This window comes from Cherax quadricarinatus, chromosome 39, assembly GCF_038502225.1.
Source record: "Cherax quadricarinatus isolate ZL_2023a chromosome 39, ASM3850222v1, whole genome shotgun sequence".
NCBI classification, from domain to species: Eukaryota; Metazoa; Arthropoda; class Malacostraca; order Decapoda; family Parastacidae; genus Cherax; species Cherax quadricarinatus.
Window position 1 is genome coordinate 8765196 of NC_091330.1, and position 16927 is coordinate 8782122.

General features: G+C 40.8%; 1 protein-coding gene across 5 annotated transcripts in view; it reads left to right on the plus strand.

Moving 5' to 3' along the window:
- Camta (Calmodulin-binding transcription activator) overlaps positions 1-16927 on the plus strand; it is an 891447-nt gene that overhangs the window by 763560 nt on the left and 110960 nt on the right. For all 5 annotated transcript variants that reach the window (XM_070092342.1, XM_070092341.1, XM_053787510.2 and 2 more), the window contains one exon: positions 14347-15597. In XM_070092342.1, coding sequence (XP_069948443.1) covers positions 14347-15597 — 1251 coding nt within the window. The remainder of the gene's footprint in view (positions 1-14346; positions 15598-16927) is intronic.

Consider the following 16927-nt stretch of genomic DNA (forward strand, 5'->3'; position numbering starts at 1 on the left):
CCCCCAGAACATGACCCACATCAGTTGACATATCCAGGTATCTGTAAATGAAGACATATGTGCAACAATTAGGACATATTAAGGAAAAGTTTTGCCCATTAGATGTTTGTCAGAGCTCCTAATAGGGGAAAAAAAATTTCATGAATAAAATGTTCGAAGTGTTGCACTTGTGTCTTCACTACACAGTCTGTTATTGATATACATACCATAAAACCTGTACACCTAGATGTAGTACCTGCTGGAAGCTACAAGTGTTGTGTGAAAGGTAGCTGTGTACTTAGTATTTTTTTTTATTAACACACTGGCCGATTCCCACCAAGGCAGGGTGGCCCAAAAAAGAAAAACTTTCACCATCATTCGCTCCATCACTGTCTTGCCAGAAGGGTGCTTTACACTACAGTTTTTAAACTGCAACATTAACACCCCTCCTTCAGAGTGCAAGCACTGTACTTCCCATCTCCAGGACTCAAGTCCGGCCTGCCGGTTTCTCTGAATCCCTTCATAAATGTTACTTTGCTCACACTCCAACAGCACGTCAAGTATTAAAAACCATTTGTCTCCATTCACTCCTATTAAACACGCTCACGCATGCCTGCTGGAAGTCCAAGCCCCTCGCACCCAAAACCTCCTTTACCCCCTCCCTCCAACCTTTCCTGGACCGACCCCCACCCCGCCTTCCTTCCACTACAGACTGATGCGCTCTTGAAGTCATTCTGTTTCGCTCCATTCTCTCTACATGTCCGAACCATCTCAACATCCCTTCCTCAGCCCTCTGGACAACAGTTTTGGTAATCCCGCACCTCCTCCTAACTTCCAAACTACGATGAAAATAAATGGTATAAAATACCAACCAAGGATAAATTACCAAAAACAACTGGTGGGAGCTCCATTGTTGGTGCTAGGGAGGATAGAAGTAAGACAGGGAAACATGCACCAACAGGGAATACAGTCACAGAAACCCAAGGCAAACGGAAACCAAGCCTGTGCACATACTATGCACTCGGTATCTGCTGGCATGGGAAATCTGGAAAAACAGATGGGACGTGCAACTATGACCACCCTAGGAAATGCCATGCCCATATGACAACAGGAAAATGCAAACTCCCTTCCTGTAAGCTTTTTCACCCTGAACTGTGTACCTCTTCAGTACAGGAAAGACTGTGCTATAACTTAAATTGCCAGGCATACCATCTAAAGGGGACAAAAAGATACAAAACATCCAGGCCATGGGAAAACCTGGGTAGCCACAGCCACTCAAGAGGGAGAGGTTTATTAGTGCCAGGAAGGAAAAAAAACTGGCAGGAAATGGCAGAAATCGTACACCAAATCCAGTCATTCCTGGAGTGGAACCACAGTCGATGGCCTCCACTCCAAACCAACAGATACAGATACTAATGCCGGAAAAAAAATCCCCCCCCAGTACCAACAATACCACCAGTCCGATAACATTCTTCTTTGCAAATATACAGGGTCTAAAGCCAGCAACAAACAACAAAATACCTTTCATCCGTGGACTGCTTGCAGAGGCAAAGGCAATGTTCGCGGCTTTCACTGAGACCCACATAAAGGATCACTTGGACAACGAAATATGGATCCCAGGTTACAACCTATACAGATGTGACAGAGTGAACAGGCAAAAGGGGGGGGGTTGGCCTGTACATTGCAGAGTCACTTGTTTGCACAGAACTGCTAAATGCCTCAAATGATGTAGTGGAAGTTTTAGCAGTAAAGGTCGAGAACCAAAACCTAGTCATTGTGATAGTCTACAAGCCTCCGGATGCAACATCCCAGCAATTCCAGGAACAGCTGTTAAAAATTGACCACTGTCTGGAAAACCTTCCAGCTCCTGCACCCAACATCTTGCTCCTGGGGGATTTCAACTTAAGGCACCTAAAATGGAGGAATATAGCAAATAATATTGTTGCAGTAATAACACCAGGAGGCAGCTCTAATGAAAACTCACACTCACGCGAGCTTTTAAATCTCTGCACAAAATTCAATTTAAACCAGCAAATAATAGAGCCTACTAGACTGGAGAATACACTAGACCTCATCTTCACTAACAATGATGATCTGATAAGAAATATCACCATATCAAAAACAATATACTCAGATCACAACATAATTGAGGTTCAGTCATGTATGCGCGGAGCCCCAGACCGACATAATGAGATTAGTCACGAGGGAGCATTCACCAAATTCAACTTCAATAACAAAAACATAAAGTGGGACCAAGTAAACCAAGTCCTAACCGATATAAGCTGGGAAGATATACTAAGCAACACAGACCCCAACTTATGCCTAGAACAGATTAACTCGGTGGCACTCGATGTATGCACAAGGCTTATTCCTCTAAGAAAAAGGAGGAGTAGATGTAAAACAGAAAGAGACAGGCGCTCCCTTTACAGGCGACGGAAAAGAATAACAGAGCGGCTAAAAGAGGTCAATATATCTGAAATGCGTAGGGAGACACTGGTCAGAGAAATAGCAAGCATCGAACTTAAGCTAAAAGAATCCTTTAGGAGTCAGGAATCGCGGGAAGAACTAAAAGCCATAAATGAAATCGAAAGAAACCCAAAGTATTTCTTCTCCTATGCCAAATCAAAATCAAGAACAACGTCCAGTATTGGGCCCCTACTTAAACAAGATGGGTCCTACACAGATGACAGCAAGGAAATGAGTGAGCTACTCAAGTCCCAATATGACTCAGTTTTTAGCAAGCCGCTAACCAGACTGAGAGTCGAAGATCAAAATGAATTTTTTATGAGAGAGCCACAAAATTTGATTAACACAAGCCTATCCGATGTTATCCTGACGCCAAATGACTTCGAACAGGCGATAAATGACATGCCCATGCACTCTGCCCCAGGGCCAGACTCATGGAACTCTGTGTTCATCAAGAACTGCAAGAAGCCCCTATCACGAGCCTTTTCCATCCTATGGAGAGGGAGCATGGACACGGGGGTCGTCCCACAGTTACTAAAAACAACAGACATAGCCCCACTCCACAAAGGGGGCAGTAAAGCAACAGCAAAGAACTACAGACCAATAGCACTAACATCCCATAACATAAAAATCTTTGAAAGGGTCCTAAGAAGCAAGATCACCACGCATCTAGAAACCCATCAGTTACACAACCCAGGGCAACATGGGTTTAGAACAGGTCGCTCCTGTCTGTCTCAACTATTGGACCACTACGACAAGGTCCTAAATGCACTAGAAGACAAAAAGAATGCAGATGTAATATATACAGACTTTGCAAAAGCCTTCGACAAGTGTGACCATGGCACAATAGCGCACAAAATGCGTGCTAAAGGAATAACAGGAAAAGTCGGTCGATGGATCTATAATTTCCTCACTAACAGAACACAGAGAGTAGTCGTCAACAGAGTAAAGTCCGAGGCAGCTACGGTGAAAAGCTCTGTTCCACAAGGCACAGTACTCGCTCCCATCTTGTTCCTCATCCTTATATCCGACATAGACAAGGATGTCAGCCACAGCACCGTGTCTTCCTTTGCAGATGACACCCGAATCTGCATGACAGTGTCTTCCATTGCAGACACTGCAAAGCTCCAGGCAGACATCAACCAAATCTTTCAGTGGGCTGCAGAAAACAATATGAAGTTCAACGATGAGAAATTTCAATTACTCAGATATGGTAAACATGAGGAAATTAAATCTTCATCAGAGTACAAAACAAATTCTGGCCACAAAATAGAGCGAAACACCAACGTCAAAGACCTGGGAGTGATCATGTCGGAGGATCTCACCTTCAAGGACCATAACATTGTATCAATCGCATCTGCTAGAAAAATGACAGGATGGATAATGAGAACCTTCAAAACTAGGGAGGCCAAGCCCATGATGACACTCTTCAGGTCACTTGTTCTATCTAGGCTGGAATATTGCTGCACACTAACAGCACCTTTCAAGGCAGGTGAAATTGCCGACCTAGAAAATGTACAGAGAACTTTCACGGCGCGCATAACGGAGATAAAACACCTCAATTATTGGGAGCGCTTGAGGTTCCTAAACCTGTATTCCCTGGAACGCAGGAGGGAGAGATACATGATTATATACACCTGGAAAATCCTAGAGGGACTAGTACCGAACTTGCACACGAAAATCACTCATTACGAAAGCAAAAGACTTGGCAGACGATGCACCATCCCCCCAATGAAAAGCAGGGGTGTCACTAGCACGTTAAGAGACCATACAATAAGTGTCAGGGGCCCGAGACTGTTCAACTGCCTCCCAGCACACATAAGGGGGATTACCAACAGACCCCTGGCAGTCTTCAAGCTGGCACTGGACAAGCACCTAAAGTCAGTTCCGGATCAGCCGGGCTGTGGCTCGTATGTTGGTTTGCGTGCAGCCAGCAGCAACAGCCTGGTTGATCAGGCTCTGATCCACCAGGAGGCCTGGTCTCAGACCGGGCCGCGGGGGCGTTGACCCCCGGAACTCTCTCCAGGTAAACTCCAGGTAATGGAAACATAAACAAATATGCAGTTTAATGTGATCCTTTATTGACAACATTTCGCCCACACCTTTTTCCCCTCATCAATTCTATGATTCACCTCCTCTTTCATAGACCCATCCGCTGACATGTCCACTCCCAAATATCTGAATACATTCACCTCTTCCATACTCTCTCCCTCCAATCTGATATCCAATCTTTCATCACCTAATCTTTTTGTTATCCCCATAACCTTACTCTTTCCTGTATTCACTTTTAATTTTCTTCTTTTGCATACCCTTCCAAATTCATCCACCAACCTCTGCAACTTCTCTTCAGATCATCAGCAAAGAGCAACTGTGACAACTCCCACTTTGTGTGATTCTTTATCTTTTAACTCCATGCCTCTTGCCAAGACCCTCGCATTTACTTCTCTTACAACCCCATCTATAAATATATTAAACAACCATGGTGACATCACCCATCCTTGTCTAAGGCCTACTTTTACTGGGAAATAATCTCCCTCTTTCCTACATACTCTAACTTGAGCCTCATTATCCTCGTAAAAACTCTTCACTGCTTTCAGTAACCTACCTCCTACACCATACACCTGCAACATCTGCCACATAGCCCCCCTATCCACCCTGTCATATGCCTTTTCCAAATCCATATATGCCACAAAAACTGCTTTAGCCTTATCTAAATACTGTTCACTTGTATGTTTCACTGTAAACACCTGGTCCACACACCCCCTACCTTTCCTAAAGCCTCCTTGTTCATCTGCTATCCTATTCTCCATCTTACTCTTAATTCTTTCAATAATAACTCTACCATACACTTTACCAGGTATACTCAACAGACTTCTCCCCCTTTAATTTTTGCACTCTCTTTTGTCCCCTTTGCCTTTATACAAAGGAACTTTGCATGCTCTCTCCCAATCCCTAGGTACCTTACCCTCTTCCATACATTTATTAAATTGTTGCACCAACCACTCCAAAACTATATCCCCACCTGCTTTTAACATTTCTATCTTTATCCCATCAATCCCGGCTGCCTTACCCCCTTTCATTTTACCTACTGCCTCACGAACTTCCCCCACACTCACAACTGGCTCTTCCTCACTCCTACAAGATGTTATTCCTCCTTGCCCTATACACGAAATCACAGCTTCCCTATCTTCATCAACATTTAACAATTCCTCAAAATATTCCCTCCATCTTCCCAATACCTCTAACGCTCCATTTAATAACTCTCCTCTCCTATTTTTAACTGACAAATCCATTTGTTCTCTAGGCTTCCTTAACTTGTTAATCTCACTCTAAAACTTTGTTATTTTCAACAAAATTTGTTGATAACATCTCACCCACTCTCTCATTTGCTCTCTTTTTACATTGCTTCACCACTCTCTTAACCTCTCTCTTTTTCTCCATGTACTCTTTCCTCCTTGCATCACTTCTACTTTGCAAAAACTTCTCATATGCTAACTTTTTCTCCCTTACTACTCTCTTTACATCATCATTCCACCAATCGCTCCTCTTCCCTCCCGCACCCACTTTCCTGTAACCACAGACTTCTGCTGAACGCTCTAACACTACATTTTTAAACCTACCCCATACCTCTTCGACCCCATTGCCTATGCTCTCATTAGCCCATCTATCCTCCAATAGCTGTTTATATCTTACCCTAACTGCCTCCTCTTTTAGTTTATAAACCTTCACCTCTCCCTTCCCTGATGCTTCTATTCTCCTTGTATCCCATCTACCTTTTACTCTCAGTGTAGCTACAACTAAAAAGTGATCTGATATATCTGTGGCCCCTCTATAAACATGTACATCCTGAAGTCTACTCAACAGTCTTTTATCTACCAATACATAATCCAACAAACTACTGTCATTTCGCCCTGCATCATATCTTGCATACTTATTTATCCTCTTTTTCTTAAAATATGTATTACCTATAACTAAACCCCTTTCTGTACAAAGTTCAATCAAAGGGTTCCCATTATCATTTACACCTCTCACCCCAAACTTACCTACCACACCCTCTCAAAAGTTTCTCCTACTTTAGCATTCAGGTCCCCTATCACAATTACTCTCTCACTTGGTTCAAAGGTTCCTATACATTCACTTAACATCTCCCAAAATATATATATATATATATATATATATATCTATATATATATATATCTATATATCTATATATCTATCTATATATATATATATCTATATATATATATATCTATATATCTATCTATATATATATCTCTCTCTCTCTCTCTCTCTCTCTCTCTCTCTCTCTCTCTCTCTCTCTCTCTCTCTCTCTTTATCTCTCTCTCTCTCTCTCTCTCTTTATCTCTCTCTCTCTCTCTCTCTCTTTATCTCTCTCTCTCTCTCTCTCTCTCTCTCTCTCTCTCTCTCTCTCTCTCTCTCTCTCTCTTTATCTCTCTCTCTCTCTCTCTCTCTCTCTCTCTCTCTCTCTCTCTCTCTCTCTCTCTCTCTCTCTCTCTCTCTCTCTCTCTTTTCCTCTCTCTCTCTCTCTCTTTTCCTCTCTCTCTCTCTCTCTCTCTCTCTCTCTCTTTTCCTCTCTTCTCCAGGTGCATACATGCTTATTATGACCCACTTTTCGCATCCAACCTTTACTTTAATCCACATAATTCTTGAATTTACACATTCATATTCTCTTTTCTCCTTCCATAACTGATCCTTCAACATTACTGCTACCCCTTCCTTAGCTCTAACTCTCTCAGATACTCCAGATTTAATCCCATTTATTTCCCCCCACCGAAACTCCCCTGTCCCCTTCAGCTTTGTTTCGCTTAGGGCCAGGACATCCAACTTCTTTTTATTCATAACATCAGCAATCATCTGTTTCTTGTCATCCGCACTACATCCACGCACATTCAAGCATCCCAGTTTTATAAAGTTTTTCTTCTTCTCTTTTTTAGTAAATGTCTACAGGAGAAGGGGTTACTAGCCCATCGCTCCCGGCATTTTAGTCGCCTCATACGACACGCATGGCTTACGGAGGAAAGATTCTTTTCCACTTCCCCATGGACAATAGAAGAAATAAAGAAGAACAAGAGCTATTTAGAAAAAGGAGAAAAACCTAGATGTATATATATATTTATATGCATGTGCGTGTCTGTGAAGTGTGACCAAAGTGTAAGTAGGAGTAGCAAGATACTTAGTAGTGTTAATTAATCTTTATTTCTTCTTTTCCTTCACTTAAAGTTTCCTCTCTCATTTCCTTCTCTTAATTTCTTCTTCCCTCCGCTTATGTTTTTTAGTCTCTCTTTCCCTTCCATTCCTTTTTTTAATCTTTCCTTCCAATCCCCTTCCCCATTAATTTTCCTATCCTCTTCCTCTCTCCTTTTAATCTTACCCTGCCCCTCCCCTCCCCTCCTTCTTTTAATCTTAGCTTCCTCTTCCCTCTCATTTGAGTCTTTCTTATCCCTTTCCTTCTTTCTCTTATCTTTTCCTCCACCCTCTCCCTTGTGTCATAGTTTTCAAGTTCATTTAATACTCTCACATGTCATCTATTCTTGATATATTTTATGAATTTCCTGTTTGTTTACATTTACTGAACTAAACTTTCCTTCTCTAACAACTAATAAAATACACATGTAATCACATTTATCATTAATAATAAACAAATGCATATTTTTCAGCAATTTGGGTGACTAACAGTTAGCATAAAGCTTACTATTAGTCTTTTCTAGAAATTTAAAAAAAAATTAAAAGTAAATTGATGCCTTTCTCCATCTGCAATATCAATTTCCTCGACTGGGGGGGAAGGGTCTATGTATATTTTCCTGTCAATTACTTTCAGCTACTAAGGGGTTATAAGGGAGCACTTAAAATATTACTTAAAATATACAAATAACCCACACATAGGAGAGAGAGAAGCTTATGACGATGTTTCGGTCTGACTTAAACCATTTGCAAAGTCAGGCATTATGTACAGGCTCTGTCAATCTTTTATGCTAGTGTGACTGTAAATGGTCCAAGTCAGACCGAAATGTCGTTGTAGGCTTCTCTCTCTTATGTGCGGGTTTTTTGTGTATTGTTCCAATCATTGTATTGTGCCTTGTTGTTCATTATCTAAAATAAATCCACATGAATATTTGGCTACCAGTTTAGTAAAGTATTTGTCAACTAGTACAGTACTTGCAATAAGAAGCAAGAATAGCAGTCAGTTGAGAACTGCCTCAATATACATACAAATTTGAAAGTAGAAGAAGTAGGATAAAAACAAAAAATCAAAAAGACAGAAGAAAGGAAAACTGTTAAAAGATGTTTAGGTTTAATGGGCAATGTTTCAGTGTTTCAATAACAATGTAACCAGAGTATTATTACTAGAACTATTACTAGAAGACAGTTCAGTCACTATTTCCTCACTGGTGCTGCTTCCATGAGCAAATGTTTCCAGTAGTCTGCTATATATTATTAAAGTTTAGTCACTTGTATAAAAGTTTTTTTTTCAGTGAACCAGTTGTATCCCACTGAGGTAGGGTGACCTAAAAAGAAAAATGAAAGTTTTTTTCTTTTTAAATTTAGTAATTTATACAGAAGAAGGGGTTACTAGCCTCTTGCTCCCGGCATTTTAGTCGCCTCTTATGACACGCACATGGCTTACGGAGAAAGAATTCTTTTCCATTTCCCCATAGAGATAAGAGGAAATAAAGAACAAGATCTATTAAGAAAATAGAAGAAACCCCAGATGAGCGTGTAAATGCAAATGCATGTGTAGTGTGACTTAAGTGTAAGTAGAAGTAGCAAGATATACCTGTTGTATAAAAGTATTTTTCTCTATTTTTTGTAGTGGCATATGCATAATCTTTGACTATAATTCAGTTACAAACTTTTAAATCATAATGATGTGCTCAGAATCAATTAACTGTGCTGAAGCCTTTGCTAAAACGTTTAACCCTCATTGTTCTATTATATAAGTGAAATATTTGTTGCAACCTCAATTAAGAAAAATGTATGCTAGTTAGTCATCTTGTTAATGTTCTTATCTTGTAAAATATAAATATAGAATCCTGAAAAAATTATACTAATATATTTAACAGCTAGAAATAGTAAATAAATATATAAAAAATACACGGTGAAGACTAGTATAAAACTCGATAATCCTCAGTTGTTGGGAATTATTGGATAAAAATAAAATCAGTGTTTATTATGAGACAGCTGAAATTTATGCAGACATTATAATTTATTGCATTTTTTATGGTTAATGAAAATTTAAAAACTTTTTCAATCTAAAACTATGTTTTTGCTTTGTATTGTATTTTTCTTTTGTGTGTGCAGATTTAATACAAGTTTTAGTTATAATTTGAAGAGTACATTTTCCTTTCATACTTCTTATTACCTTCAGTAATGAGTGTGGAAAATGTACTGGCTCAAACTTACCATGTGATATAAATACCGAAGAAAAGACATTTTTACAGAAAGAGCTTCCATTGTGACAACCTTTCAATCTATTGAGATCTTTAGCAAGTCATACAAAACACACACACACACACACACACACACACACACACACACACACACACACACACACACACACACACACACTCACACTCTTGCTCTCACTCTCTCACTCTCTCTCACTCTCACTCTTTCTCATTCTTTCTCACTCTTTCTCACTTTCACTCTTTCTCACTCTCACTCTTTCTCACTCTCACTCTTTCTCACTCACTCTCACTTTCTCACTCACTCTCACTTTCTCACTCACTTTCTCACTCACTTTCTCACTTTCTCACTTTCTCACTTTCTCACTTTCTCACTTTCTCACTTTCTCACTTTCTCACTTTCTCACTCTCTCACTCTCTCACTCTCTCACTCTCTCTCTCTCTCTCTCTCTCTCTCTCTCTCTCTCTCTCTCTCTCTCTCTCTCTCTCTCACACACACACACACACACACACACACACACACACACACACACACACACACACACACACACACACACACACACACACACACACACACACACGTCAAGAAACTAGAGAAAGTACAAAGGTTTGCGACAAGGTTAGTTCCAGAGCTAAGGGGAATGTCCTATGAAGAAAGATTAAGGGAAATCGGCCTGACGACACTGGAGGACAGGAGGGTCAGGGGAGACATGATAACGACATATAAAATACTGCGTGGAATAGACAAGGTGGACAAGGACAGGATGTTCCAGGGAGGGGACACAGAAACAAGAGGCCACAATTGGAAGTTGAAGACACAAATGAGTCAGAGAGATAGTAGGAAGTATTTCTTCAGTCATAGAGTTGTAAGGCAGTGGAATAGCCTAGAAAATGATGTAGTGGAGGCAGGAACCATACACAGTTTTAAGACGAGGTTTGATAAAGCTCATGGAGCGGGGAGAGAGAGGGCCTAGTAGCAACCGGTGAAGAGGCGGGGCCAGGAGCTAGGACTTGACCCCTGCAACCACAAATAGGTGAGTACAAATAGGTGAGTACACACACACACACACACACACACACACACACACACACACACACACACACACACACACACACACACACACACACACACACACACACACACACACACACACACACACACACACACTCTTCCTCATTCTCTCTCACTCACTGGTAGGAGTGGTAGAGATGATGTTACTGGTAGGTGGTCTCTGTGGTCAATGCCTCTACAGCCCATCCCAGACCAGGCTTCCCTCTTAGTGGCCTGATTGATTAGGCTGTTAGTGCTAACCAACAATGTGAAGAACTGTGTTCCTTTGGAATACTGCAGGAGGTATGCTAAGCCATTGTGTCGAAATGTTAGTTTGGTTTCTGGACAGTATGTGTGCCCTGTTCCTTTAAAGTTTTACTACCAGAGAGCATTTCAACATGGTAGGTAATGTATGTCCTGTAACAGTACTCCACACACCCACCTTTCATCATATTCCATTGCTTTCACTCTTCTTTCACCTCTTCCTTTCCCATCCTACCTCTGTGGGAGATGGCCAGCATGTTAAAAATACGTACACATGTATGTAATATGTACCTCTGTAATGTATATGTATGTAATGTATGAATGTATATGTATGTAATATATATATGTATGTATGCAATGTATGTAGGAATTATGTGTATGTATGTATGAATGTAAATAAGTGCTCATCATTAAAGTATGACATATGGAAGACACCCAGCACATTTTAATATCCAAAGTAATACCATACCTTGGTAGGTATTTTGGTGAAACAAAAAGTTATGCTGGCCTTGCCATTTGTAATGTGATGTCTTGGGATTCTGTAAATGCCGTCTGGAATTGTGTGGTGAACGGATTTGTGTCCACGATCCCTGTGCACCACATGGTCTTGAGGGGCGAGACTGTTGGACATTTTTAGCCATTGATGGTTTCATATGGACAAGTCGCTGACCGGAGATAATCGCACAGCAATTGCCTTGGATTACATAAGGCAGGCCATCAAGCAAAGGAGTAAGGACTTGTTTGTGTCAGTTCCTTGAGAATGGTGTTGATGAGATGCTCACATGCATGTCTGGGGAAGCCTAGAAACACGTCCTCACTAATGTTGACTAATGACTTGCCTAGAATTGCTCTGTGAGCATTATCCTGAATCTTTAACACACTGTGGTGCAAAGATTTGTTAAGTCATACCATGAATTAAGGAAAGATTCTAGACCTCGCCTTATGAAAGCAGGCAAAGCAAATGCAATAGTAATTACGGGCAAGGTAGATTGTAATGGAAAAATGAACATGTTAGTGCTCCTTGCCACCCCAGGAAATCTATTGTATGGTACCCTTTTTTTTTTAATAACTTGCCAGGAAATTCCCTGTAATTAAACTCTGTTGAGAATCTCTGAGCTGTGATAGAGATATCTACTAGGGATAGTGTATCATCCCACTCCAACAGCTTCAGGATGCCGTTTGCAAGTTCTGGGAGAATTTACAGCATTAAACCCTGATGAAGGGGTGTTAATGTCTTTCTAGACAGTTGAAGGATGCCTTAAAGCGCAAGGAATGACCTATTTTGTGGTTGTGGTTTGCAAGGGGGGTTGGCTGGTATACTTGGATGATGAGCACTATACATGTACGGTATATACTGTGTGTGCTCATCTAATTGTGGTTGCGGGGGTCAATTCATAGCTTCTGGCCCTGCCTATTCACTGTGCGCATGTGCGTGTGTATGTATGCATGTGTACATGTGCATGTGTGAATGTGCTGTATGTGTGTGTGCCGCTTGCCATATGTGTACATATGCACACATATATACACAGTATATAATAATATATACTGTATTAAAAATGTGTGTGCATGTATATGCATATGTGCAATGTGTCTTATCTTTGACTCGATAAAGATCTTAACGGTTCAGAATATTGTCCTGGTAAAGATTCTGTCTGCACAAACAAGTCTTGTCTTCACAATTGTTCACAATAGGCCATTTAGATCCAGTATAAATTATAAATATGCCAATAATATAAACATGCCATAATGAATTTATTCCATTTGAATTATTTTATCTAAATTGTATTATAGTATTGATACATATATAGTAATTATATAGACTTTTAAGTCTAATTTATTATTGTGTAACATATGATCATACATGTTGACTGTATATTAGTATTGAAGATACTTTTAATCAATACAGGGGGTCTAAGAATTCATAAATGTGTTGTGCTTCCGTTGTCTCAACTTATGAATGAGTTGTTTGTAAGCCTGATCCTGTTATTCTATAGAAAATATTAACATATTCAATGGTTATGTGACACAGGCATTTGCTGTTACTAGTCTACATTTACAAAACAGTAATTTTCTTATAATTGTCTTTTGGACCCCATTCGTAGGTGCGAGTCATCGTAAATCCAACATTTGTAAATTGATGGCCCCCTGTAGTAAAAATGTAGAGTAGTGAAATATTTTTAGTGTGTGAGATTAAGCCATGGCTGGGGGACACCATAGGCAGACTGGTCAAGGGCACCCTCAACCTGCTTGCGCCCAGTTCAGTAGAATATAAAAAAAAATGTATCTCAGTTGCATGAGAGTAGTTCTTACCACGTTTCCAATAAATTTTGATACAGATATGCATAAAAACATTTAATAAATCAGCAAATTGATCATACAGTTCAGGATTTAGATATATTTCAAATAATGATAACTTGAACTCTATACTTCACTTTATTACCAGGATTAATGCTGTTAATATTTAGGCTACAGTTTAGTTACTAGCGACAAAGTAAATTTGGCAACTATTACTACATGTGTAGAGAATGTAGTGTTGTTTGCTGAACATGTGAAGTGGAACAACATGTAGATGTTGCAATATAATAGAAGCTATCTTTGTTTGCTGTAGGAGTTGAGATGGCCTCCCTCAATGACTGGAGTGATCAAATTCCAATTTCTTAATATTTAGATATTAGTACAGTAATATTATGTGGATAGCTTATTGAGCTGGACCTGTAGTCAGTATTAGTCAGTTTAAGAGTTGCCTTATATTGTTTTTATCTTAGTCAATCAGGTTTATTGAAGACAGTCCCTTAAAGGGGTGTGCCTTGATGCTAGTGAAGGGTTCCTGATTCAAGGAATTGGAGCTACCTTCCCCTTCCTTGGATTAAACCTCATTATCTCTCATTTCCCAGGCACTTTATGATCTCCTATGAGTTAAGTGCTTCCCCAAGAATATAATAATAATTGGGAAGGTAAACTTAAAAATCAAAAAAGACCTCCTTGCAACTTGACACCACATGTGACTGTCGGTGTGGAGTTGAAGGGCAGCATGTTTGTTTTAGCCCACCCCAGCCTGCCATAAGCCTACCTTGGCTTGCCCCAAGCTGCTGTAACTGCCACAGTGTGGTCAGGTCATACCCTGTGCGTGCATGTGATGGCTGCATGCTGCTGCTCCCACAGGTATCGTCAACGAGTGGGCCAGGTGGGTGCGTCACCCCCCAGTACCAGGGCGTAACTCAGGAGGGGGCCCGCCCACCAGAGCCCCCACCCTCTACCAGCAACACCACTAACAACAACAAAAACAACAATAATAACAACAACAACAATAATAATAATAGCAACAACAACACCACGCCCAACAACAATAACAACAATCTCAACACTACCACAGCTCCGCTAATCCTGAACCTGTCCAACATCCAGGGCGGGGGTGGGCTGCTCATACTCAACAGTGGTGGTGGGGGTGGGCACCACCCATCTCCACATCCCCCACTGGCCGGCCCCCTCACGCTCACATCTTACTTGGGCCAGCCCCATCCTATCTCCACTGCTGCCTCCATCGTCCATGGACCACCTCTTGTTCCACACTCCACCCACGTAGCGCACCTCCACCACGCATCTCACCACCACCATCACCATCCTCACCATCACCACCACATGCACCAGCAACAACAGCAGCAACAGCAACACCCAGCCCAACATGGACCACAGCAACAACATGGACAGCAACAAAGTGGTCCACCACAGCATAATGCTAATCTGCTGGTAAAACGTGAAGGTGACAAAGATGTGATGGAAAGTTTAAAGCTAGATGCCACCAACGGCAATCTTGAACTTGACTCGGGCACATTTGCTAATCTCGTATCTAGTCTTGAAGCTGGAGAAGCAAGGACAAATCAACAACAGCAGCAGCAGCAGCAGCAGCAGCAATCTCATTCACAGCAACACCAACAACAGCAACATCATCAACAACAGACAACAAAAGACACTTTTTTAGGCATAAAAGCTGAATTATCTGAACTGTCTGTGGAAAAGACAGAACTGTTTTCAACTACATTAGATCTCTCTCCAGATGACATACAGAAAACTCTCTCAGCCAATCTTCCCCCTGGGTCATGTAGTCGCAAAACACCTTCCTCTGCTGACGTCAATCCTATGGACTTCATTGATAATGATATGACTTCACCCGAGGATGATGTTCTTGCTAATCTTGATGCTTTTGACATGCTGAGTGATTTTCCTGATCTGGATCACTATGACACATCCCCTCCAGACAACCTTAATAGCAACAATAGCAACAGCAGCAGTAGCAGCAGCACAAACAACAGTGGCAAGTCTGTAACTAATCAGTCTCAACAGACTACCAGGATGGACTACCGTGAGAATACTGCCAATATTACTGACTATTCCCCAGAGTGGGCTTATCCTGAGGTGAGTTTTTTCTCTTTATTAGTTTATTCTTTCTTCTTTTTAAGTGCACACAGTTATAACATAATGTGCTCTCTCTCACATGCACACACACATTCACATGCATACAATACACATAATTTATTTAATTTCTGCAGTATACAGGTAATGTAGTTTACATGCAACAAAATATTGCCAGACACAAAAGAAAGTCACTACATGCAGTGTGTGTATATAGGCACACTCATGCCTATTTACACATGCATCACACTCATGCCTATATACACATGCACACACACTCATGCCTATATACACATGCATGCACACTCTTGCCTATATACACATGCATGCACACTCATGCCTATATACACATGCATGCACACTCATGCCTATATACACATGCATGCACACTCATGCCTGTATACACATGCATGCACACTCATGCCTATATACACATGCATGCACACTCATGCCTATATACACATGCATGCACAGACACACATGCATACTCATGCTCATGCGTGCACTCACTCACTCACACACACACACACACACACACACACACACACACACACACACACACACACACACACACACACACACACACACACACTCACTCACACTCACTCACACTCACTCACACTCACTCACTCACACTCACACTCACTCACACTCACTCACACTCACACTCACTCTCACTCTCACTCTCACTCTCACTCTCACTCACTCACTCTCACTCACTCACTCACACTCACACTCACTCACACTCACTCACACTCACTCACACTCACACTCACTCTCACTCACTCACACTCACTCACACTCTCTCTCTCTCTCTCTCTCTCTCTCCCTGCATCATACATCTAAGAAAGATTACAATTGATTACATTGATTGACCACAGGAGCCTTTTTCTTTGCTATGTTTGTACATCATACTCAGTGTTTTGTTACAGATGTTGTATTATCATTTTAATAAGTAACTAATAAATAATATATATGGTAATTAGAATCTCAGTGTAAAGTATATAGGCAGTAGCTTAATTGCACTAGTGCATGAATTCATGGAGCAAATATAGTTTCAAACTTATTTTCACTATATATTTTAAAAATATATATTTTGACACTTTGTATTGTTTCCATTGCTACTGTACTACATGAGCAGGTAGAAAGAGGTGAGGTGATGGTGGCGGCAACTTACAAGTGCTGGAAATAGAAGACGATCTTTAATCTTTGTTTAGTGATGTAATACAACAAGATTTAATATAGTAATCATTTCACTTGTTCCTACAGTACAGTAGTCTTAGCAGAAGTTAACTAGTATGGGTAATAACTAATGTTTCAACTTGACTAAGAT